Genomic DNA, 24,856 nt, shown 5'->3' with positions numbered 1-24,856 from the left:
TCTCGTCTTAGACGTACCCAGCGTACTACATAAGCCCAGTATCAGGTCTTTGGAGTTTGTTCATTCTTTCACACATTTCTACTTACTGTTAGCCCTATGTGCAAGTACTAGGTTGTGCTAATATTATGGTGTGTGAATTGCTAAATAGTAAAATCACCAGTCAGCTTAAATGCTAAAATTAGTCCTGTTTTGTGTTTTCTGTGCTGATATTTGGGATGTGAGTCTGTATATCTTCACCTGAGATTTAAATATGACTCATTTGTGCAATAAGCACTTAATACCTAATTGATATAATACTTTTATGTCGGTAAGAAACTTACTTTTTGGTATATACATTTGTCCCTAAGTGGGGGACAGGTTTCCAGGCTCCCTATTGATACCTAAGTCCGCAGACGCTCAGGTCCCTGCTGGAAAATGGCTCAGCATTTTCCTAGAACCCATGTACATCCTCCGTGTACTTTAAATCATCTCTAATGACTTGTGATGCTGAATATGATGTAAATGCTGTGTAAACAGTTGTACTATGTCGTTCAGGGAATTATGACAAGAAAAAGTCTGTGCCTGTTCAGTACAGGTGCAATTTTTTCAAATATTTGTGATTCAAGATTGGTTAAATCTAAAGATGCAAAATTCACGGATATGGAAGGCTGACTGCTTAACATTTTTATTATATAACTGGATTTTAATGTGAATCCTTTTTTCTCATTAATGTAACTTGCAGTTTCAAAAATGCTTTATCTTTGTTTCTGATTGAGCTTTAGTTGGAATGGATAATGCTGTTTTTCTGTGGGTCCTTTTTGCAAGTATTTGATCCTTAAATACTGAGGGGCATTAGGGATCTCTGTATTTAAGGAAACACTGGCTAGCATTCCTTGGCAATATGATAAATACTCCCTTAGTATGTATCTTGAAATTTCAGACTTTTTACCTCAGGGGTTTTTATAATTTGGAAGCAGCTGTGTCTTACCTCTTTATCTCCTTCACGTATTCTTCTCTATTAATGCTCAGGCCTATTTGGCTTCAGGCGCAGTGTTGCCTCCTCCACGTGGTACAAGATAGGAAAGGAGGTACTCACTAGTCCTGAGACTAGCCATGCACATTTTTTCCTGAGATACCACCTTGAGCCATTGTAACAGTTTCTGAACTTGGATAATTTAGAGAGAATGCTGACTTATTTTTGTTCCAGTTAATATTTAGGTTTCAAGGAATCATGAAGGAAGGAAATTATTTAAATCATTGCTTCAGCTCGAATATATTCAGTAAAAGTCCACTATGTGTTTGTAGCGTACACACCTTTATTGGCTATTTTCTTTCTTCATGCCCTTCCTCTCTTTTTTAAACATAAGGATGCTGAGAGACAGCAGTAGCCATAATTACCCTAGTGAAGTAACAGAGAAGAGTGGAATCATAATTTCCTTTAAAAATCTTGAACTGTTGCTTATTTTCATAGACTTGGCTCTGTTGTGAGTGGTGGCAGTTTTTCCATCTGGCTTTGTGACCAAATTTCAGCCAGAAGAAAAACACTTAACTCCCTTTCCACCGCTGCGGCTGCGGCTGCGGCTGCTGTCTCTAGTGTCTGCCTCCTGTCGTCATGGGGGTGTGGGTGGGTGCTGGGCCGTACACACAAAGGACAGGTGTGCATCAGTCCAGGCACCTGTGAAAAATCTTCTACTCTTTGTACTTCTGGGGAATGTTTGGGAAAGACAGCTAAGTCACATAGGGAAAAATACCTTGCATCCAAAGAGCTTGCCCAAGTTGCTTTCTGGAATTGTCCAGCAGCTGGGGTAGATGATTTAATACGGGTAGCAGGCAGGGACCACAGCCATGGATGATGAGGAGGAGAAAACAGAAATTGGTGTATCTGTTTGGGGAACAGCAACAGAGCACATTTGCTGGGGTGAAAACTGCTCCTGAGGCTGCTGAGTAGACCATGTGAGAGCCCAGCGCTGGATTCTTTCAGGCTTCAGATGCGCGCTGGCCTCTCCTTTTGCCTCATCGTTTAGGTGGAGAGGGCTAGTGCCCTAATTTCAGGTGTAAAAGCTTACAGGCTCTCCATTGTTACTGGAATCAGAACCTCGGAACTACCTCAGCTGATTTAGCGAATGAAACTTGCACTCCCACGTCCCTCAGAGAGTGCTGTGAGTGAGACGGTGCAGTGCCACCATTTACCTTCTGTGTTTCGAAGTGACTCAGGTCCCTGCGCCGTGGTTAGTCACCTGCTTCGCCCTCTTCTGTTGCTCCGTGGATATGTTGACATCTTTTAAACATTTCTTTTAGTCTTGTACAGTGGTTAATTTTAATGATTTCCATATTTGATGTTGTTTTTGATCTTCTTTTCATTTTGTTTCCTGCTTTTCGCATTCTCCTCCCCACCCCTCCCTCTTCTCCATCCCATTTTTCACTGTCGGGTCATGTGTGTCTGTGTGTTGTGTGTGTTGGTTTCTGTTGTCTGGTATTCTCTCCTCTCTTCTCATCCTCACCCTTCTGCTGCTGTAGCCTCACAGGCTGTGGACCCTGGCCGAGCAGGTAGGGGACTTTCCTGTCCGTCACACCCATGCCTCCCTGCCCAGCCCCGCTGCCTTGCCCGCATCCAGCCATGGGACAGACTAGCAGTTGAGTGCAGAGATTGGCCGGGGGTCTGCGGACCCTGTGATCGTGGGTGCTGCCTGCCGGGCAGTGTCACGTTCAGGCCTCACGCGTAGCCGACGCTGTCTTCCCGGGGTGCGCGGTCAGTGGTTCCTTTGCCAGTTTGGTTCATCTCTGTTTTACTTAATTCTCCACCTGTTTTCCATTTACTTTTTAATTGACCCTCCATGGCTGTATTTCGCGTTACTCACTGTGGCCGGTTCTCCGCTCGGCACTAGTCTGTGGCGTGGCTTTGCTGAGCAGCAGGGGTAGAGCTGTCACTGGGAGTGTCCGCCGGGAGGCTGACTCGCATGTGCTGTTCTTTTTCCCTATCTCGGTGGTGAGATACCAGGGCCCAGGGTTATTGAGTACTATGGTGTATTTTAATGACATTGTCTTTTTTTTTTCTTATATATAAGCAATATAAGAAAATTGTGTGCCCCTAGTACAAAATTTGGAATTCTCTCCTGAAGAATTTTAGTGTAATTCTTCAAATGAATTCTGAAGGGCTCCCTTATTTTTTGGCAAATTTATTGTAGGTTGTCTTTTTCCAACCAAGGTATTGTATTGCCTTCCCCAAAAATGGTTGTACAATTTTGGTTTGTAACACAGCCTTCATGATACTGCTATTCTGTGGACAGAGGTCACTGGTCAGAAGTCAGCATGGTATAATTTTTCAAGCAATTCATGGTGCCAAGAAAAGATTTCTGGACTCCTGTGTAAAATCAACAGCCCAGTGGCTCAGACCACCAAGTCCTGCCCAGCTTACCAGGATAAAATACCCCTTCTCTGACCTATGTCTCAGCCGAAAATGCCCTCCTCAGGCCAGAGAGCCAGAGCACAAGCAGAGCCCGGAGGAGCAAGATGCTCCCCTCACCTCTTCCTCCCTGGCCTGTCCATCCACATCATGCATCTGCTTCACTGTCCTGGGCCCTCAAAGTACACCTTTTGTTGTTAAAGGTGGATGCATGTAGTAAAAATTTCTCTGCACAGATGCTTCATATCCTTCCAACCTGCTTTTGCAGCCGCCGTCTTGGCAGTTTCAGCCTTCCCTTTTTTTGGCACAGTGCGTGGCTTGTCTCCTTTCTTTCCTATTTTTATATATTGGCGGTCAAGCTGTGTGAATCCAGTATTATCCTAATAAGATATGCCTTCTGGAATTTAAGTTATCAAACTGAAAGTTAGCAGGTGCCTTGCAGAGATTGCTGGTCTAAGTGCTTTTAGTTTTATTTTTCACTTTAACATTTTACCAAAGAAATGTTTCCTAGCTAGTAGAAGCACAGACCCCAGTCTCCTTCCACGTAAACTTGAGTTAACCACTCTGTGTTGTTGCTTGCAGGGAACCTCAGGACCTGACCCAACCACTGTCTATGTGGACATGAGAGCCCTGAGACATGACAGGTACTGTACGCTTCTGGGTTTTTTTCTTTTCCTTTTTATGTTTTGTTCTGTGGCCTTGCATGCAGGTGTCCATCTAGAAGAAGGGGTGCGCGTGATGTTTATCTGCTCAGAGTGTGATTGTCTCATGAGTGAAGTGGTGGAGTTAGGCATTGGCTTGAACTTTGCAATTGAAGACTCTGGCCAGGCACGGTGGCTCATACCTGTAATCCCAGGACTTTGGGAGGCTGAGGTAGGTGGATCACCTGAGGTCAGGAGTTCAAGGCCAGCCTGGGCAACGTGGCAAAACCCCGTCTCCACTAAAAATTACCCAGGTTTGGTGGCAGGCACTTGTACTCCCAGCTACTTGGGAGGCTGAGTCAGGAGAATTGCTTAAAACCGGAAGGCAGAGGTTACAGTGAGCTGAAATTACACCTCCGCATTCCAGCCTGGGAGACAGAGCAAGACTCTGTCTCAAAAAAAAAAAAAAAAGAAAAAGAAAAACTCTGTTGCAGGATGGCAGTGGCTGGTGTGATAGCAGGAGTGTGGCCAAAGCCGCTTTATCTGACCGTTTCACCGGAAGGCAGGCACTTGGTTCTTTTCCTTCCTATTTTAGGCACCATTTTGCCCCCCTTGTAGAATGTCAGCATCCTGCCCACATTTATTTACATGATGTTTTGTGAAGGTGCTTAAATTAGGGGTTAGGGTTCAGGTTACCTTCTCTATGTGGCCTCCTAAGCGCCCCCTGAGAAGAAAAGTGGAGTTCTTGGTGAGTGTGTGAGGACTCCAGAAGGCAGGGATGGGGTTGAGCAGGGTGAGAAGCCCTTCAGAGGAATCTCTGCCCACCAAGGAGGACCCACTAAGATGCCAAAGAGGAAGGAAAGAAGGCGTCATTTTTACTGCAGACTTTACCCGTTGAAACAGATCATTTTCCGCTTGGCGACTGTGGAGGTGCCCGTTCATTGTTGCTTAGGTGAAGTGTGTGGGACGTGGTGTCTTCCCTTACCGCCGTCAGCAGCCGCTCCGTGACATGTTGCTGTGTGTGCCTGTGCCTCGGGTGTCTGGCGTGCCTGGAGGCATTTTCGATCAGCACAAGTTGGGCAGTGGCTCAGCTGGCATCTGGTGGGGGGATGCCAGGGATGTCCCAACAGCCTGCATGGGACAGCCAGTGGCTGAGAGCTCACGTGCCAGGGCCAGGAGCCACGACCGCCCTGACGGTTCACACTTGTAGATGCATGCCTGGCCCTGTGGCTCTTCCATCAGGCCCTCCGGTCGACAGAACCCCTGGCTGCACAGTTATGAAATCACAGAAGAGTGGTGGCCACCTAGGAGCCCTCGGGAGGCCCTGCAGGCTGAGGGCCAGAGGCAACGCCTGCCCCCAAGGCCACCAGCTGCCAGGGACAAAGTTCAGTCTGGAACACTTAAAAAAATCAGAAATGTAGTTTTACATTAGATAACTTGTTTCTGGGCATACGATTTTCTAAATAATCACTTCTGGGCTTTAAAGCATGTCTACTTAACTCCCTGTAAGAATTCTTTGGAAAATATCTCATAATTGTATGACTTCCTGGATAAGTGAGCAATATCTCATCAAATAACACATGTATGCAGTTCTATCTGTGGCCTGGCCCTCAAAGAGTAACCTTTTCCCTGACTAGGCTGCTAGGTGCTTTGGAAAGCATCTGAAATGGAAGTGAGAGCACGTAGGGAACAGGAGCTTGCAGTGCAGTTCACTTTCCCACACACCACTGCGTGGGTCTGGTTGGCACCCACGCCGCTCACTCTTGCTGCTCGCTGGCCTAGGCTTTCACCTTTGAGCAGTGCCGAGCGGAGCTCCTTGGATGCCAGACATCTTCACAAGACTCAGACCTGACCCCCATCCTCAGCACTTTACATACAAAGAAGAAAAGCAAAGTCTGGCTCTACATTGCAGAGCAACTTCCTTTCACTGGGCCCTGCCCAGGCACCCCTGAACCCTCCCTGCTGCTCTCTAGATGGACCATGTGCCACTCTTCCTCGCATGCCCTCGGGTGGGAGACGCTGCCCTTCCCTCCCGGCTTCTGGGGCTGCTCTCACTCTTCTCATTCCTTTCAGGTTTTTTCTCCGTGATGTTCTCTCTCTGACCTTTCTGACTGGGTCTGTCTGTGGCCCCCTCCGTCTGGCTGGGTCCCTTCTCCCTTACCCTCAGTGCAGAGAACCTCAGTGGCGTCCCAGCCTTGCTCTCTGATGCCCCCACCACCTACTCACAGTCCGCAACCCCCAGCCCACCTCCAAGGAGTCTGGCCCCAGGGGCCTTTCCTCCAGTCCTCCAAGCTCAGCTCCAAAGCCCTCTCCTTCCTTAAACCTCCCTTAAATATTCCCAAGTAAAAATACATCCAGCTTTAATCTGCAGCATCACTTTCGACCTTTACTAGCATGTAACACACCTAATGCTGCAGCCACTGGCAGAGGGGGCTCTGGGTCACACAGGTAAGAATTCAGCTGCTCTGGGAACGAGGTATTATGCTCTGTAACCTGTTTCCCTCTTGCTTTAGTCAGTTTCGGTTTCTACAAAGGAACACCTGAGGCCGGGCGCGGTGGCTCACGCCTGTAATCCCAGCGCTTTGGGAGGCCGAGGCGGGCGGATCACAAGGTCAGGAGATCGAGACCACGGTGAAACCCCGTCTCTACTAAAAATACAAAAAAAAAAATTAGCCGGGCGCGGTTGTGGGCGCCTGTAGTCCCAGCTACTCGGGAGGCTGAGGCAGGAGAATGGCGTGAACCCGGGAGGCGGAGCTTGCAGTGAGCCGAGATCGCGCCACTGCACTCCAGCCTGGGCGACAGAGCGAGACTCCGTCTCAAAAAAAAAAAAAAAAAAAGGAACACCTGAGACTGGGTGATTTATAAAGAAAAGTGTGTTTGGCACAGGGTTCTGCAGGCTGTACAGGAAGTGTGGTGCCTGCATCTGCCTCTGGTCAGGTTTCAGGGAGCTTCACTCATGGTGGAGGGAAAGAGGAGCCGCAAGTGAAGAGATCCATGGTAGGAGGAGGGGACAGACTGCCTTTAGCCACTGGCTCTCCTGGGAGCTGGTAGAGCAAGAACCTGCTCCCCCGCAGGGAGGGCCTGCGTCTATTATGAGGTATCTGTCCCCATGACTCCAGCTCCTCCCATTAAGCCCCACCTCCAACCCTGGGGATCACATTTCAGCAGGAGCTTGGGGAGTAGGGGGGGAGGTGCTCAGAACAGGTGCAGTAAAACCAGTCTTCCCGGGCACCTGTGAGGACAAAGTAAAGGAGTGCTGTGAAGAGCTGGACCGGGACCGATGCTGTTACTGTGAGCTCCAGCAGCTGGATGATGACAGAGGACTCACCTCTTCTGTTCCACTGGCCTAGGGCTGCTGACCACAGAGGGTGAGAAAGTCGACAGTCCAAGGCCAGCAGTCGGGAGGCAGTGAAATATGAGAGCCACTAAAAGCACTGACCCTTTTCTTTCTTGTTACTCTTCCTATAAAAATGGGATGGTGGTTTTCTCACTTGATCTGCATTAGGGTCTGTCACAGGATTAATTACTGTTCCTGTTGCTTTAATGGCACACTCACTTGGGAGCTCCAAGGCACCTGGCCATGTATCGTCTAATTACTGTGGAGAAGGTTAGCTTATTGGTATGCACATGCAATTTCCTTGAGAGAGAATATGAATGTGCACACACACAAGAAAGACGGCCTACAGAGGAAGACGACCATTGTGGAAGTCAGTGGTTAAACAGGTGTATTAGCCATTTCTACTTGGTTTTCTGCCTCTGTTTCTGATGCCTTTTTTATTCTTGGAGCCATGGTGGGTGGGACCTGCCTGCATCTGTGACAGGTCACCATGGAGAGCATTTCTGCATCACAGAGTGAGGAGACACACTCTCCCTGCTTCTGGAACAGATTACAGTCCCACATGTGCAGGAAGGAAATGATGAAATTGTGTTAATACTATTTGAAAGTGACTGTTCACTTTAAAAATATTTTTACAATGTAATTCATTTTAAATGAATTCATAAGTCTCTCAATGACTTCCAATTTGGTCTTTCCATGAACACTTTAGTTTTTCAGACTTTAGATAGGAAATATATATATATTTTTGTCTGCGTTTGAAGATGGGGTTTTTAAGGCTGGGAACAGGCTCACACCTGTAATCTCAGTGCTTTGGGAGGCCAAGGCAGGAGAATCACTGGAGCCCAAGAGTTTTGAGAGCAGCCTGGGCAACATAGCAAGACTCCATCTCTACATTTTTTAAAAATGAGCTAGGTGTGGTGGCATGTGCCTATAGTCCTAGCTACTCAAAAAGCCGAGGTGGGATGACTGCTTGAGCCTTAAGAGTTAGAGGCTACAGTGAGCCGTGATCACACTGCTGCACTCCAGCCTGGGCAATGGAGCAAGACCTTGTCTCAAAAGAAAAAGAAATAGTTTTAGCAATTTTTTATATCTTAAGAACATTACATTGGTGTAAAGTCCTAGGATGAAAACTTTCTTAGCTTCCTCAGGGCTTGTAACCTGAAGTCATAATTAAAGGGTATTACCAGAAAAGCATAGATATTAAATTAATTCCTGCTCAGTGTTAGTCCAAGTATCAAGATCCTGAGAGCAGGGGGCACAGAATAAAAGTGCATCAATAAACTTCAGACTTAGGAGCAGAATGGAGGGAGTGAAGACAGAGATAAAGACAAATAGCTTAACAAGAGCCTTTCACCCGGTCAGGTCCTTGTGTGTGTGTGTTTCAGTGCATGAGTGTGCTATGAATACATGCATGTGTGTGTTGCAAGTATGTGAATAGTGTCTGCACATGTGAATGAGTTTGTGCATATGCAAGCTTGCCTGTGTTATGTGTTGTGTGGGTGAGTGATGTGAGTACAAGTGCATATACACATGACAGTATGAGTTTGTACAAGTGTGTTGTGTATATATGCTGTTGTGTGTTACAAGTGTGCATGTGTGTGCAATATTGCATGTTTCTACTGCACATGCATGTGCACGAGTGTAGTGTGTGCTGTAAGTGTAGACATGTGCATGTGTGTGTCATGAGTGTTGCAAGTATGTTGCAATTGTGTGACTGTTTCAAATGTGTACACATTTATGACTTTGCATATGTGTGTGTGCATACAAATATGCAGCATGTATTTGTGCAAACATGAGTACATGCAAGTATGAGTATGCATGTGTGTGTTGCATGGGTGGGTGCCTGTGTGTGGTACAAGTGTATGAAGGTTTGCAAGAATGCAAGTGCACTCCCATGTGCATGTGTGTTCAAGTGTGAGTTTGCATGTGTGAGTGTAGTGTACCAAGTGTTTTATGTGTGTGCAAGTATGTTGCATGTGTACATGTGTGCATGCAGATGAGTTTGTGCTGATGTGTGGGCTATGTGAGTATTGTGTGTGTTGCATGTGTGTGCATGTGCACATGCACATTGAGTCTTAGTATTGCCTTGCATTTTGTATGTGGAGTTGTGTTAAAAGTATGCACACTTGTGCATGCATGTGGAAGTGTGTGTGCATTTGTGTGCATACATGTGTACATGAGAAGGATTCGCTGGGAGGGGGCCACAGTTCTCCAGGTGGTCTTTAGTCCACTCATCACGGCCTGTGGTCTTAGCAGACTGAGAGCTGGGCTCTCAGTGGAGCTCCTGCCCCTTTACTGAATTAGTCATGTGCTGCATAGTGCTATTTCTGTCAATGACAGACCACAGTGGTCTTCAAGACAGTGTTCCCTAAATGACAGTGGTTCCATAAGACTGTAATGAAGCTGAAAAATTCCTGTGAAAATGGAGTCTATTGATGTTGTGGCCATCATAATGCAATACATTACCTGTTTGTGGCTATGCTAGCGTAAACCTGTGCTGCCAGTTGTATAAACGTATAACATGTAGGATCATACACAGTACATGCATAATACTGGATTGTGATAAGATACCTGTGTAACCGGTTTATGTACTTACCTTTAATGTCGTTATCTTAGAGTATATTCTCTCTGCTTACAATAAAAAAGTTAACTGTAAGACAGCCTCAGCTGGTCCTTCAGGAGGAATCCAGCAGAAACCATTGTTCACACAGATGACGGCTCTGTGCATGTCACTGCCCTAAAGACCTTCCAGTGGGACAAGATGTGGAGGTGGAAGGCAGTAATTTTGGTGATCTTGACCCTGTGGAGGCCCAGATTAATGTGTGTCTGTGTATTCGTTTTTAACAAAGTTTAAAAAGTCAAAAACTTTTAATAGAAAACTTGATATAAGGATAAATTATTTTTGTACAGCTGTACAGTATGTTTTACTCTGTTTTTATAAGTGAGTCAAAAAGCTTTAAGGAATTTACAACATAGAGTTACACTAAATGGAAATTTATTTAACAAAGGAATTTTCTTACAGATTTAGTGTAGCTTATGAGTACAGTGTTTATGAATCTACAGCCACGTGCGGTGATGTCTTAGCTCACAAGTGCAGTGTTTATGAATCTACAGCCGCGTGCGGTGATGTCTTAGCTCGCAAGTAGTCTTTACGAAGTCTATAGCTGCATGTGGGTGATGTCTTAGCTTACGAGTACAGTATTTAAGAATCTACAGCCACATGTGGTGATGTCTTAGCTCATGAGTACAGTGTTTACGAAGTCTACAGCTGTGTGCAGTGATGTCTGCTTACAAGTACGGTGTTTACAAATATACAGCTGCGTGTGGTGTTGTCTTAGCTCACAAGTACGGTGTTTACGAAGTCTAGAGCCACATGCAGTAATGTCTTAGCTTACGAGTACAGTTTTTAAGAATCTACAGTTGTGTGTGGTGTTGTCTTAGCCCACGGGTACGGTGTTTACGAATCTACAGATGTGTGAGGTGATGTCTTAGCTTACAAGTACAGTGTTTACGAAGTCTACAGCTACATATGGTGATGTCGTAGCCCTTTGTGTGCACTCACCACTCACTCACCCAGAGCAGCTTCCAGTTCTAAAAGCTGTTTATGGGTAAGTTCACTATATGGGTGCACCATTTTTTATCTTTTTACAGCATGTTTTACTGTGCCTTTTCTATGTTTAGATACACAAATACTGTTGTATTGCAATTGTGTATAGTCACCTGCTGTCCAGGTGTGCAGCCTGGGAGCACTTGGCTGTACCATACAGCATAGGAGCGTAGGAGGCTACCCCATCCCTGCGTATGTAGGTCCACTCTGTGGTGTTTGCATGATGACACAATGGACAGCTCATTTTTCAGGATGTTTCCCTGTTGTTGAGTGACATGACTGTACTTTTTACCTGTGGCTTCTCAGCGTGTCACACGATCCTCAGGTGACTGTCCCAGCAGTGTACCCAGGAGCCTCACCCTCACTCCCCCGTCCCTTGGGTACCAGAGCTGAGCCTCAGGGTGGTTTGTCTGGCTGCAATGAATTTAACAGGTGCTTGGATTAGGCTCAGGACCCATTGTCTGGCCTCAGATCTATCACTTTCTGGCCATGTGATCCTGCACACGTTGCCTTCCTGTATTTTACTTTCTCTGCCTGTGAAATGGCAGAAGCAGTGCCACTCCTAGAGTCATTAGGAGGATTCTTGGTATGTGTCAGGTACTTGGGACAATGCTGGCCAGCTGTCTCAGTACAATTATCTGATATAGTTATACCTTTACATTGGATATACGATTGTGTGTATGTACTCATGCAAATGCCTTGTTCTTATTAGTTTATATTTTTTTCCTTTCTTTCTGCTCTGGCTGTCTTCAGGCATGAACAGCCTCCTAATCCATCGTCTTGCCCAACTTGAGATGATCATCGGGTAAGGGACAGTAGGGCTTTCATGATTCCTTAAATAGAACTTGCAGTCTACTTGAAAACAGATGACAAACCAGTGGGGAAAACCGAATGAAAAAGAATTCACATTCACACTATGTCACTTGTGGTATTTGGACACAATGTCCTGCGAGGCTTTGTCGTTCTCCTGGTGCCTGGTTTGCAGCTCCCACTTCTCTTGCTCCCCACTCCAAAAATCCCCTGGCCAGGTGTGTGTGGAAGGAGAGCAGTCACGGAGCACCGTGGCCACCCCACAAGCGGGTGAGGACGCAGTTCCCAGAGGCGGGCTCCCAGGTCCTGACCCTCTAAGGCATGTTTTCAGGAGATGGAAGAGGCAGGCTTATTGCCAAAATATTTTTGTCTCTGCTGTTTTAGAATTACCATCCGTATCCCAGAGAGACTATGTCCATCTTTAAACTCATTAATATTTTTAGTCTTTACATCCCATTCTCTAATTTATTCTTTCACTTTGCCACATCAGTGTAAACTTTAAACCTTTGAGGGCCTCAGTTTATCTCCTAAATGAGGCAATTAAGCAGCAATGAGCAGCTCCCACCCACTATGACCCCCTGCAGCTGCCTTTTCTCCTGATCCCCTCCACCTTCCCCAGACGCCAGCCCTCTACTGTCTGCTCAAGGTCCTGGGGCTGACCGGCATCCCCTCCCTCTGACATCACCAGTGTTTCCTTATCTTCGAAGTCGTCTATCTGAATGTAAATATGACATGACAAATGCCGTCTAAAAACAAAAATCCTCCTTTGACCCTTTTCACCTGTGGCCACCACACGGCCCTCTCCCCAGACAGCTGAACACCTCAGAGGGTCTGGGTTCATCTGGCTCATGAGAGACAAAGCCCTATGTCCCCACAGTTCCCTGGTGGCACCCAGCAAGGCCACCTATGACCCCACCCTAATGTTCCACGCTGAGTGCCATGCTAGTGGATGCTGCTGAGCCTACCCTCCTGCTGGAAACTCGCTCTTCTCTTTGGGTTTAGGAACTACACACTGATAGTTATTTTGGTGACATAAACAGAAAAGCTTATTTTTCTGTTTAATAAACAAAAGATGTCTTAAGATTTAATAAACAAAAAGATGCTTTTCAAGTCCTTTCTGTGGAGAAGGAGTTGCCTGGCTGCTCAGGGTGAGTTCCGGTTTCTCCACATGCTAAGGGCCACCTCCGATTTGTTTCTCCACACGCTCAGGGCCGCTGCTGATTCCGGTTTCTCCACACGCTCAGGGCCGCTGCTGATTCCGGTTTCTCCACACGCTAAGGGCCGCCTCTGATTCGTTTCTCCAGACGCTCAGGGCCGCTCCTGATTCCGGTTTCTCCACACGCTCAGGGCCGCCTCTGATTCCGGTTTCTCCACACGCTCAGGGCCGCCTCTGATTCCGGTTTCTCCACACGCTCAGGGCCGCGCCTGGGTTCCGGTTTCTCCACACGCTCAGGGCCGCTCCTGGTTCCGGTTTCTCCACACGCTCAGGGCCGCTCCTGGTTCCGGTTTCTCCACACGCTTAGAGCCGCTCCTGGTTCCTGTTTCTCCACACCCAGGGCTGTGCCTCTGATTCCGGTTTCTCCATACACTCAGGGCTGCCCCTGATTCCGGTTTCTCTACACGCTCAGGGCTGCTCAGGGCTGCCTCTGATTCCGGTTTCTCCACACGCTCAGAGCCGCTCCTGATTCCAGTCTCTCCACACACTCAGGGCTGCTCCTAATTCCGGTTTCTCCACACGCTCAGGGCCGCGATTGGTTCCGGTTTCTCCACACGCTCAGGGCCACGATTGGTTCCGGTTTCTCCACAGGCTCAGGGCCGCCTTTGATTCCGCTTTCTCCACACGCTCAGGGCCGCTCCTGATTCCAGTTTCTCCACACGCTCAGGACTGCCTCTGATTCCGGTTTCTCCACACGCTCAGGACTGCCTCTGATTCCGGTTTCTCCACACGCTCAGGTCCGCGATTGGTTCCGGTTTCTCCACAGGCTCAGGGCCGCCTTTGATTCCGCTTTCTCCACACGCTCAGGGCCGCTCCTGATTCCAGTTTCTCCACATGCTCAGGGCCCTCCCTGATTCCGGTTTCTCTACACGCTCAGGGCCCTTCCTGATTCCGGTTTCTCCACACGCTCAGGGCCGCTCCTGATTCCAGTTTCTCCGCACGCTCAGGGCCGTTCCTAATTCCGGTTTCTCTACACGCTCAGGACTGCCTCTGATTCCGGTTTCTCCACACTCTCAGGGCCGCGACTGGTTCCGGTTTCTCCAGAGGCTCAGGGCCGTGACTGGTTTCGGTTTCTCCACAGGCTCAGGGCCGCCTTTGATTCCGCTTTCTCCACACGCTCAGGGCCGCATCTGGTTCCGATTTCTCCACACACTCAATATTGTCTTGATTAAACTTCTACTCTCCATCCCTCTTCCCTCAGCCCCGGCACCCGCCATTCTACTTTGTCTATGAATTTGACTACCTAGGTAGGTACCTCATATAAGTCCAGTCCTGTGGTATTTGTCTTTTTGTGACTGGCTGATGTTACTTAGCATGTCCTCAAGGTTCATTGATGTTGTAGCATGTGTCAAATTCTCCTTCCTTTTTAAGATTGAATAGTATTTCCTTGTGCGTATACACCACACTTGGTTCATCCGTTGTCTGCCGATGTTCACTTGGGTTGCTTCCACCTTTGGGCTGTTGTAACTGATGCTGCTGTGAACATGGTTTACAGATACTGCTGAAGACCTGGTCTCAGTTCTTCTGGGTATATACCCAGAAGTGGAATTGCTGAACCATACAATAGTTCTATTTTTAATTTCTGGAGGAACTGCCATACTGTTTTCCACAGCCACTGCATCGTTTTACTTTCCCGCCAGCAGTGCACATGGGTCTAGTTTCTCCATGTGCTCACCAACAGTAGCTGTTTTCTATTTTTTTTTGAGAGTAGCCATCCTAATGGGTGTGAGATGCTATCTTCTTGTGGCTTTGGTGTGCGTTTTCCTAGTGATGGTCTTGTCAAGCATCTCATGCTCAACTGCTATTTGTATACCTTCTTTAGAAAAATGACTATTCAAGTTTTTCCACACTTTTTAACTGGAGTGGTTTTTTTGTTTGGTTTGTTTTTTGGGTTTTTTGGGTATTGAGTTGTAAGAGTCCCTTACATAATCTCGGTATTAGCCCCCTAACAGATATGTGATTTGCAAATCTTGCTCCCATTTCCTGGGTCGCGTTTTCACTCTGCTGATTCTGTTGATTGTGTCCTTTGATGAACAGAAGCTTTTAATTTTGATGTCCAGTTTATCCTCTTTGTTTTCTGCATATACTTTTGGTGTCGTAGCCAAGAAATAATTGACACGTCCAATGTCATGAGGCTTTTCCCTTAACAGTCTACAATTTTATCTCTTACATTTATGTCATTGATCCACTTTGAGTTAAAGAATTTTAAATATTTTTTAAAGGCAGGGACATGACGTTGGCAAAAATGTCAATGTCATAAAGACAAAAAAGACTTTGGAAATCTTCCCATTTAAGGCAAGCTAAAGAAATGACAACAAAATACAAAACCTGATGCTAGGGTGAGCCCTGCATTCAAGGTGGGAACTGTAGGGGTATTACTGGAGTAATGGAAAGAATTGGAAAGAGGCTATAGATTAAATATTGGATCAATATTAAAATAATTGAAACTGATAACTGTTCTGTGCATAAGTAAGATAATATCCCTATTCTCAGGAAATCCACCCTTAAATACTTAGGAGTAAAGGGGCCTTGATGTATTTAACTTACCCTCAAATGGTTCAGAAAAAACTGTGTGTGCATATTGGGTAAGATGGGGTGGGCAGTGCAAATTATAAAGCAGATGGAACATAATATTAACAAGCAATGAACCTGTGTGTTACAAGTATTCTTTATACTGTTTTCATTCTTGCAAGTTTACTATAATTTTGAAATTATTTTGAAAAAACTTTTACACATGCTCATAAACATCAAATCTAGAATTATTTTTCAAGTCTTTCTAGTCTTATTCAAAAAGGGAAAGTTGCTCTACATTAGTCAAGACTTCAGTGACGGAAACCAAGTTGGACCATTTCAGCAAGTGAAGATTGAGGTAGGAGAGAGGTGCCTGAGGAACTGGAGGGTGGGGTGGAGGTGCAGCCCAGTGACAGGGAGGGTCTGGAAGCAAAGCCCAGAAGAGCCTCAGGAGTCCCCTTGTCACCTTGCTTCTCTGCTCTGTGCACACTTCTGTGCAAATGGATCAGCTCTCTGTGCTCATTCCACCTAGGAGAATGCTGCAGCCCCATGATCATTAGACCTCCTCTGTCAGACGGCTGCCCATCCCCAAGCTACTGGGCCTGGGGCATGGGCTTGGTCACCCAGAGGCGGGAGGCTGTGCCCTTCATGAGGCCTGCAGTCTCACATCTCAAAAGCCAAGAAGAGAGCACACACCCTCTCCTCTCCAGCATGGGCTGTGCAGAGCAATGCCTCCAGAGAGGGCATGTGGAAGGGATGGGGAAAACCTGCACACGTGACCCAGCTAAATGTGAGGTCACCGTCAGCGGTGATGAGCAGGGGGGCTTTGATATTATGCCATGGGGAGGGCGCTCATCTCTGAGGCCTTTCTCCAAAATGCCTGTGATCTATGTCTACCCTTGAACAATGTTAGACAAGTCCCAACCAAAGGGTAGCCTACAAAACACCTCACCAGTCCCCTCAAAACCGTCAAGGTCAGCAAAACAGGGACATTTCTGAGAGACTGTCACAGCCCATAGGAGCCCAAAGAGACGTGACGGCCAATTGTCATGTGGAATCCTGGGTAGGATCCTGGGACAGGAAAGGGATTTTAGGGGGAAATGAGGAAGACTGAGTAAAGGATAGATTTAAATCATCTCAGTGTTGGCTCACTAATTCTAACTAATGTTGGATGTGCGTGCATTCTGAGACTGGGTTGTATTGTAGGGTAATGTGGGAGCTCTACCATCTGCTCAATTTTTCTTAAATCTGAAACTCCTAAAAAGTATATTTTTAACTTTTTTATTTTAATTAACACATAATTGTACAACTCATAGGGTACACAGTGATGTTTCGATACATATAACGCGTAGTGAGCAGATCAGGATATTAGATCAGGAACGTGCATCATTTCTTTGGAAATGTTTGGTGTCTTCCTCCTAGCTATTTGAATAATAAATTACTGTTAGTTATAGTCATCCTGCAGTGGTACAGAACATTGCAACTTCTTCCTCCTATCCAGCTGTGATTTTGTTTCCTTTAACAAATCTCTCCCCATCCCTCCCATCCCAGCCTCCACTATGCCCTGTTGTACTTTGTACTTCTATGAAATCAACTTTCTTTAGCTTCCACATATGAGTGAGAACGTGTAGTATTTAATTTTCTATTCCTGGCTTATTTCACTTTACTTAATGTCCTGTGCTTCCATCCATGTTGTTGCAGATGATAGGATTTCATTCTCTGTTGTGGCTGAATCCTATTCAGTGTTACATACCACACCTTCCATATCCATTCATCTGCTGTTGTACTCCTGGGTGGATTCATATCTTGGCTATTGTGAATCAGGCGTAGTAAACAGAGGAGTGCAGGTGTCTCTCCAGTACACTGATGATTTGCTTTCCTTTGGATAAACGCCCAGTAGTGGGATTGTTGGATCATATGGTAGTTCTATTCATAGTTTGGTATGTGTGTGTGTATGGGGTGGGGAGGGTTGTTTTGTTTTGTTTTGTTTTGTTTTTGAGATAGTCTCACTCTGTCACCCAGGCTGGAGTACAGTGGCACGATCTCAGCTCACTGCAACCTCCGCCTCCCCGGTTCAAGCAATTCTCCTGCCTCAGCCTCCTGAGTAGCTGGGACTACAGGCGTGTGTCACTACGCCCAGCTATTTTTTGTGTTTTTTTAGTAGAGATGGGGTTTCACCATATAGGCCAGGCTGGTCTCCAACTCCTCACCTTGTGATCAGCCCGCTTCGGCTTCCCAAGGGTGTGTGTGTTTTAAGGAGCCTTCATACTGCTCTCCTTCATACTGCTGTATTAGTTTACATTCCTACCAGCAGTGTGTAAGAGTCCCCCTTTCTCTGTATCCTCACCAGCATTTGATATTTTTTGTCATTTTGATAATAGTCATCTTAGGTGGAGTGAGGTGATATCTCACTGTGGTTTTGACTTCCACCTCCCAAGTAACAATAAGTATAAAGCAGCTGAGCGGTCTTTGTTGCTGCTCTGCCTGTGGAGTAGCCATTTTTTTATTTCTTTACTTTCCTAATAAACTTGCTTTCACTTGGGGAAAAAAAAAAAAGACTTCCACTTCTCTGATGATTTGTGATGTTGAACAATTTTCATGTATTTTCTGGCCATTTATGTCTTTTGAGAAATGTCTGTTTGGATCATTTGCCCATTTTTTAATCAGTTTTTTGTTTTTTTGCTGTTGAGATGTTTGAGTTCCTTATATATCCTGAATATTAATCCCCTGTCTGGTGAGTAGTTTGCAAATGTATTCTTTTATTCTGTAGGTTGTCTTTTCACTTTGTTTCCTTTTGCTGTGCAGAAGCTTTTAAGTTATATTAACCCTATTTGCTTATTTTTGCTTTTGTGGCCTGTGCTTTTGAGGTCTTATTCAGAAAGTATTTTTTTAAAAACCAAGGAGTTCCCAAAAATGAAAAGTTTTTTTTTTTTTAATTCAATGCGAATGAATGTCATGAAAACCTTATGAATGGACATAAAGTGATAAACAATTTATCCCACTCTTTGCCACAGAAATATTGATGCATTTTTTTCTTTTTCTTTTTTTTTTTCTTTTTAGACGGAGTATCACTCTGTCATCCAGGCTAGAGAGCAGTGGCATGATCACAGTTGACTGTGACCTCTGCCTCAAGCGATCCTCCCACCTCAACCTTCCCAGTAGTTGGGATTACAGGTGCACACCAACACACCTTGCTGATATTTGCATTTTTTGTAGAGACAGGGTCTCACCACATTGCCTAGGCTGGTCTCAAACTCTTGGGCTCAAGTGAACCTCCTGCCTCAGTCTCCCAAAGTGCTAAGATTACATGCATGAGCCACTGCACCTAGCATATTGATGCATGTGATTAGGATCTTAGGTAGCAGGGATCTGTGCTCAGGATTAGCATTCAGAAATTGAGCACTTCTGAAACTTGAAACCCATCTGGCCTTGGAAGAAGATGGAAGAGGGCAGTTTGGGCTGCAAGATCAGCTCAGTCCATGCCTCCAAATGGTGTCTTTTAAGGGAAGAAAACACAGAGCTCTCTCCCACCCGAGGGAGAGAAAAGGGAAAAGGATGGACAGAAGAGTCTGGATTGGAGGGAGTTACGTTTATAATTTTATAAATGAAAAAAGTACATAAAGTATGCTTTGGTACTTCATTTGTGCAATGCGGTTAGATGAGATGAAAATGTTCCTCTGTTTTCTTTCGTTGCCCATTTTTAGGGTGATTGGTATCTGTTTCTGGACTTCCATGATCGAGATCTGCTTGCCCTTAGCCTTTTGTGGTGGCCACCGTGGGCCGTCTCTTGCGGTCCTCTGTAGCTTTTGTTAGGGCTTGAGTCCTGGGAGGACCTCCTGTGGAAATAATAGTGCATTTGTTTTTGGTTTTGTTTGTGGTTTTGGATGTGTGAACATGCCTATATATTTTTAAGCACTGTTGTTGTTCCTTGTGATTTTAATACTCTTAAACGTGCTCCACTGGTTGCAAAGGAAATGGCAAGATATTAAAATCCCAACTTTGACAGTAACACTTGCCTCATCCTCTGTGTGCCTTAGCTGGCAGGAAGCTGCAGACTAGACTCAGTCACAGCCTGTTAATTAATCTAAAGTTTTTGAGTATTTAATTTCCCGTCTATCTTTGGGGATTTTTAAAAGCTTATTGTTCAGATGGTCTTATTATACTGGGTATTTTAAATGCTTCAAATTATTTTTGGAAGAAGGTGTAGTTTAAAATCTTAAGTAAAAGTTTTGGTTGTTTTTTTCAGTGGCACATTCATAAATGCCATCCTCAAACTGCGAGTGTGGCTGTGCTGCAGCTTGGCTTTCCATGACTGGGTTACCCCGTGTCCTGTCTGCTCCCCTTGAAATGCCACAGAGTTGGCACAGGACAGCACTAGCTCCGTCTGCATCCAGTCTGTCAAGCCGGTTTTTGAGACTGAAAGTGCAGAGGGTGCTGGACCCTTCGGGTCATGAGTGACCCATCAGGCCAGTGCTGAACAGTGGCGTGGGGTGGGCAGGGTGGGCTTCCGGTGGGTGCTCTGCTGGCATCTGCATCAGGTGCCCCACCTCGGGGCATTGGTCAGGGGCTCCGGCTGCCCTGGTCTGAAGCAGTCGTCTTTCTGGCGGGAACAGTGCTGCCGTCTGCCGGCGCACTTCTGTTGGGGCAGAGAGTGCTATTTGTTTCTTGGTTGTCGTCACGTCTCCGAAGCTGGTGTGCTGACGGATGCTCTGTCAGCCCGCGGGTGCTGCCAGGGGGTGGTGGTCCTGGGCAGGTGTGCTCATCCCCCTTTGCATGGCTCAGACAAGGCTCCTTGGTGAGAATCTCAGTTGGATAAAGAAAGAGTCCCTTCTGTAGCTTTGTGGGGAAGGATTAGCGAGAAGTTCAACCATGGCTCTCCTTAGACAAATGATGAAAAACCTGGTTATCTCAGCAGCACCTTCCCGCCCGTTCCCAGGAGACCAGGCGTGTGATGCTGGGAGGCACGAGTGAAGAATGAAGACCTCACAGACCTCTCGTGACAGCCATGCGTCCGTTCCCCACTCAGGGTTGCACGGCGCCATCGGGGCTTCAGCCTTCTGAGATGTTGCTTCCAGCAAAACAGGTTGCTAAGTTCGAGTCCATGTGAGGGCAGTTCAAGAACAGAGCAAGTTAGAGGCTAGTAGCAAGTCCCCTCATGTCAACTCTCTCTTTGCTTTTCTAGCAAAAGTTTAACTTCAAGTCCACTTGACAGCATAGGATGAAAAGACAGTTTATTCCCCACAAGTCCAAGATTCATACTGGAGTTGAGAGAAATAAGGGGTGAGACAGAGGCCAGGCTGGAAAAGTTTATTCAGACACTCGGTTAAATTGTAGCCTTGATGTGAAAGTAGGTGCACTGTTTAAAACCGACTTTCACCTAGTAATGGTTCGTGGAGCCAATTTGGGCAGCAGTAATGCACGTTGGAGGCAGCAAGAAAAGTGGCACAAAGTTCCGGATCTGGAGCTGACGGGTTTCCTCAGCCCTGAGTTGTCTAAAGCTGAGTTTGCAGCGTGACCTGAGCGGAAGGTGCCCTCACAGAAGGTGAGCTCTGCTGGACGCCAGCCTCGGCACGATGGCTCTTGGAAGATGAGAGTCTTCTTGCAGCATCACTTGGTCCTTTTCGTGGCTCAGTCACACTTCCCGCGGGAGAGGGCCAGCCTGGCTGAGCCTGTATTCCTCCCTCCCTCATGGAGTCCTCCTGCTCCACTCTGGCTCCCGGAGTCCACAGACCTCTGTATCTCCCTCCAGCAGCCCCACTCTCGTGTGCCAGGCAACACCTTGGTTTTAACCTTACAACCTGGTTCTAACCGACAAATGTTAATAATCACCGCTACTCATAACTCACGGAAAACAAGCACTTCAGATCCATAGCTCATTGAATTCGCCCAAACCTGGTGATGCCTGCATGTGATCCCCAGTCTGAGAAAGTCGACACCAAGCAGCACAGTTTGACCTGGGTCTTAACTCAGCCCACTCTGTAACTGTGGAGAACACTACTTTTGAGAACAACCAAGATCACCTGGTTTTATTTCTGAGTTCTTTGCACATGGAGGGAATCGGCCCTCTGATGTGTCTGTTACAAATACATCTGCTGGTTCTTTAGGAAGACATCTCTTTTGCCCTTAGATAGGGGCAGCTTTTTTCCTCTCTCGGCTGCGTGGATATTGTTCCCCTTGGTGTAGAAGAGGGAATTCCTGTGTGGCACTTGCTAGCAGAATATGTAGCTTTTTCATCCAGGACCGTCCTGAGTGATTTAGCATCCTGTGCCTGTTTTCATATGAAGCACACATTTTTCACATGAACCAGAGAGAGAATTCTTGATGATCTTCTGTGTTTTCAACACTTCAGACAAGGTTATCAGCTGAGATTCTGTCTTGCTTCCTTTCGCGAGGCTGAGGGTCAATATGGGGGCAGAGGCCGGAAAGAGTGAAGGACATGCGGCCGGAGGGCAAGGCGCTGGCCAGCACACACCTGCCCGGAGCCTCACCTGTCTTGTTTTCCTGCACGCCCCCTAAGTAGGTGAGCACAGGCCAAGGTAAAAACCCACAGGATGGAGATAAGGAAGATCTGGGAATGCTGCAGAGCCTGGGCCCTCTCTGGCGGAGCCCTGGGGCATTTGCCCTTCGCTTTTGTAACTCAAGAGCCTTGTTTCCTGAGTGACCCCCTTACCCTGTCTGAAGTCATCCCCATAGCAACAGCTCCCAGAGCTGCCTTGTGCACCTGACTCCAGCCAGCGACAGGATCTCGAACGTCCTGAAGTAGAGATGACTGAGGACTGGGCGCAGAAACAGAGATGGTGTGTGTCCCAAACAGCCCTTGGTTTTGGCTGAGTTTCACTCCCTGGCTGGTCACCTGGCTTTTGTAGTGCTGAGGTGGGGGCATCTGACCCCCTCTCGTTCTTTCTTTCTCCTCACCATCTTCAGGTGCCCCTTTCTCGCCGCTGCCCCAGCCTGAATGGTCTGGCTTCTCTACTGCTGGCTTCATCTGGAGCAGATAGCCCCTATCTGGAACCCACAGTTTGCCGGCTTTGACTCCACTTGGCCGCTCAGATCAGGGCACGTGTGCGGGCCTCCTGGCACGGCAGGAAGGAGTCAGCAGCATTGTCCTGACATGGTCACGTCCTGCCGACATCCCAAGTGTGAGCGTGCCGCCTCTGGCTGTGAGCTGCTCCGTGGTCAGTGTCCAAAGGAGAGCACGTTTGTGTTGCACCACAAATTCTAGGTATTCTCTCATGGCAAGTCGTGAATTAGCATAATGCTACCTGGCTCCTAAAAGTTCTTTAGTTTCTTGCAGTTGTGTGTGAAAACAGCCAGTAAGGCATTTTTGGAGGTTAGCGCCATCAAGCCTATCGGCATAGTCCATAAGAGCTTGAATCGTGTGAGCTCTTTGGCTGTCCTCATCGGCTGCTGGCATCAAGGTTTCCCTTTGAGACACACCACAGAGTTAATGGTTCTCATCTGATCTGAAATGGCTCTAGTGAGTCCTCCTCCCTCATCAGACTTCTGCTGACGCACACAGGTGCCCCCCCAGCGTCTCTTCTCCTGTCTCCTGCAGAAGAGAAAGTGCTGCCAGCCTTCCCTGTTCCGCCACAGATGATCCTCCCCGGCACCGGCTGCTCCCGTCTGCAGCAACCAGAGAAGTCGCGCCAGGCTGGGTGCGAGGAAATTGTCCTGTGGCCTCCGTCACCGAACAGCCAGAGGAGATGGTGCCCCTGACTGCAGACAGCCCGAGGTCCAGCAGGAGCAGTGCAGCCGGTCAAGGCCCTGTGAAGCCCTTTGCGCTGCTCCCTGATTTATTGACATCACGCGTCTGGCACATGCAGGACGTCAGGCCGGTGCCACCTTCCACACTGCTGGGTGCCTCCCCCTGTGGGGGCAGGAACACCCCCATGCCCGGAGGTGTGTGTACCCTCCGCAACCACCCTCATGCCACGCAGAGGGCTGCACTGGACTGGCCCCTCAGGGCCCCGTGACACTCAGCCCTCTTTCTTGGTACCTCCTGCCCCTTCCCTACCCTTCATCCTCCTCCTGTGGCACATCTGTCAGTTACAGAGGAAGACTGCGGTGCCGAGTGCCTGAGAGTGGGTCCCTGGTGTGTTTCAAATCTCAGTGAGGGCTGGTCATGGTGGCTCACGCCTGTAATCTCAGCACTTTCGGAGGCTGAGACAGGAGGATCACCTGAGACCAGGAGCTTGAGACCAGCCTGAGCAACATAGTGAGATCTCCTCTCTACAAAAACGTAAAAGTTAGCCAGATGTGGTAGTACCCACCTGTAGCCCCAGCAACTCAGGAGGCTGAGGTAGAAGTATTGCTTGAGGCCAGGAGGTCAAGACTGCAATGAGCCACGATTGTGCCACTGTGCTCCAGCTTGTGTGACAGAGTGAGACCCTGTCTCTTTAAAAAACAACACATCAGTGGGGGATGGTAAGAAGGGTGTCTCAGGAGCCAACAGGCCCCCTGTGCGCAGCCTGTCCCCAGGCGGGAGGCAGGTCCTCTGATACGCCATCTTCAAGCCTTCAAGCACTTTCTCCTTTGCTTTATTTTGTTTAAATAAAAATTGCCCCTTAGGTGAACGAAGAGTGTCATGGTCCACTAGGCACTTGGTAAAAATGCAAAACCATAGTGAAGACCTCAAAATACAGAAATAATGCACCTGGGAGGACTGTTACCGAAGCTCTGGTTGTGACCCGCTGCGATTTCCTTGGCAGTGCTTAAGATTAAATTATCATTACGTATTCTTTGAAGTAAAAGAGTTTAATTTCTGAGTACCTTTGCCATCAGGGCCCGGCAATTCTCTCTGCTCCTTTGGCTGTGATGCACATGCTGTCTTGGGAGGGCTCTCGCCTGCTGCACACCTAGCCCTGCCTTCCACCCACAGGACAGCCGTCGGTGCTTCAGGACCAGGCGACACGGTCATGGGTGACCCACAGCTCTTTCAAGGATGCTCTGTAATCTGTGTTCTTTTCCTTTTTTGAAAATGCTAAGTGGACTCATGGTAACTTTAAGTTCAGAGTCATTTTTCCAGTTATTTTGCAGGTTTGAGAGATGTGGCTTCATCTGTCTTCTCTGTGGCCCTTACTTTGGGTACAGTTTCCTCTGCTGCTGGGTTGTTCTTTTTGCAACTTCTGTCTTTGCCATTGGATGATGCTCAGAATCAACTTTCCCGGACAGCTGCCGGGCTTGTGACCTCATGTGAATTGGTGAAGGGGAAAACTGGACAGAAAACACATCTAGGAATATTTTAGGAACATTTTCTCTTTCTGTTTGCAGAGTTCGCTTAGTGGAAAGAGGATCCCCTCATAGCCTGCCCCTGATGGAATCGGGAAAGGTAAGTATTATAGGAAGAAACCTG

The 24,856-nt window shown here is 47.2% G+C and overlaps 1 protein-coding gene across 2 annotated transcripts in view; it reads left to right on the top strand.

Moving 5' to 3' along the window:
- The window catches only part of DIP2C (disco interacting protein 2 homolog C), an 840,898-nt gene that overhangs the window by 802,573 nt on the left and 13,469 nt on the right, over nucleotides 1-24,856 (top strand). For both annotated transcript variants that reach the window (XM_050805453.1, XM_050805454.1), the window contains 3 exons: nucleotides 2,497-2,526; nucleotides 3,965-4,026; nucleotides 24,775-24,832. In XM_050805453.1, the coding sequence (XP_050661410.1) occupies nucleotides 2,497-2,526; nucleotides 3,965-4,026; nucleotides 24,775-24,832 (150 nt within the window). The remainder of the gene's footprint in view (nucleotides 1-2,496; nucleotides 2,527-3,964; nucleotides 4,027-24,774; nucleotides 24,833-24,856) is intronic.

The sequence above is a fragment of the Macaca thibetana genome, chromosome 9 (genome assembly GCF_024542745.1).
Source record: "Macaca thibetana thibetana isolate TM-01 chromosome 9, ASM2454274v1, whole genome shotgun sequence".
NCBI classification, from domain to species: Eukaryota; Metazoa; Chordata; class Mammalia; order Primates; family Cercopithecidae; genus Macaca; species Macaca thibetana.
The sequence above is the reverse complement of the archived record's forward strand: the minus strand, read 5'-3'. Positions and strand labels throughout refer to the sequence as shown.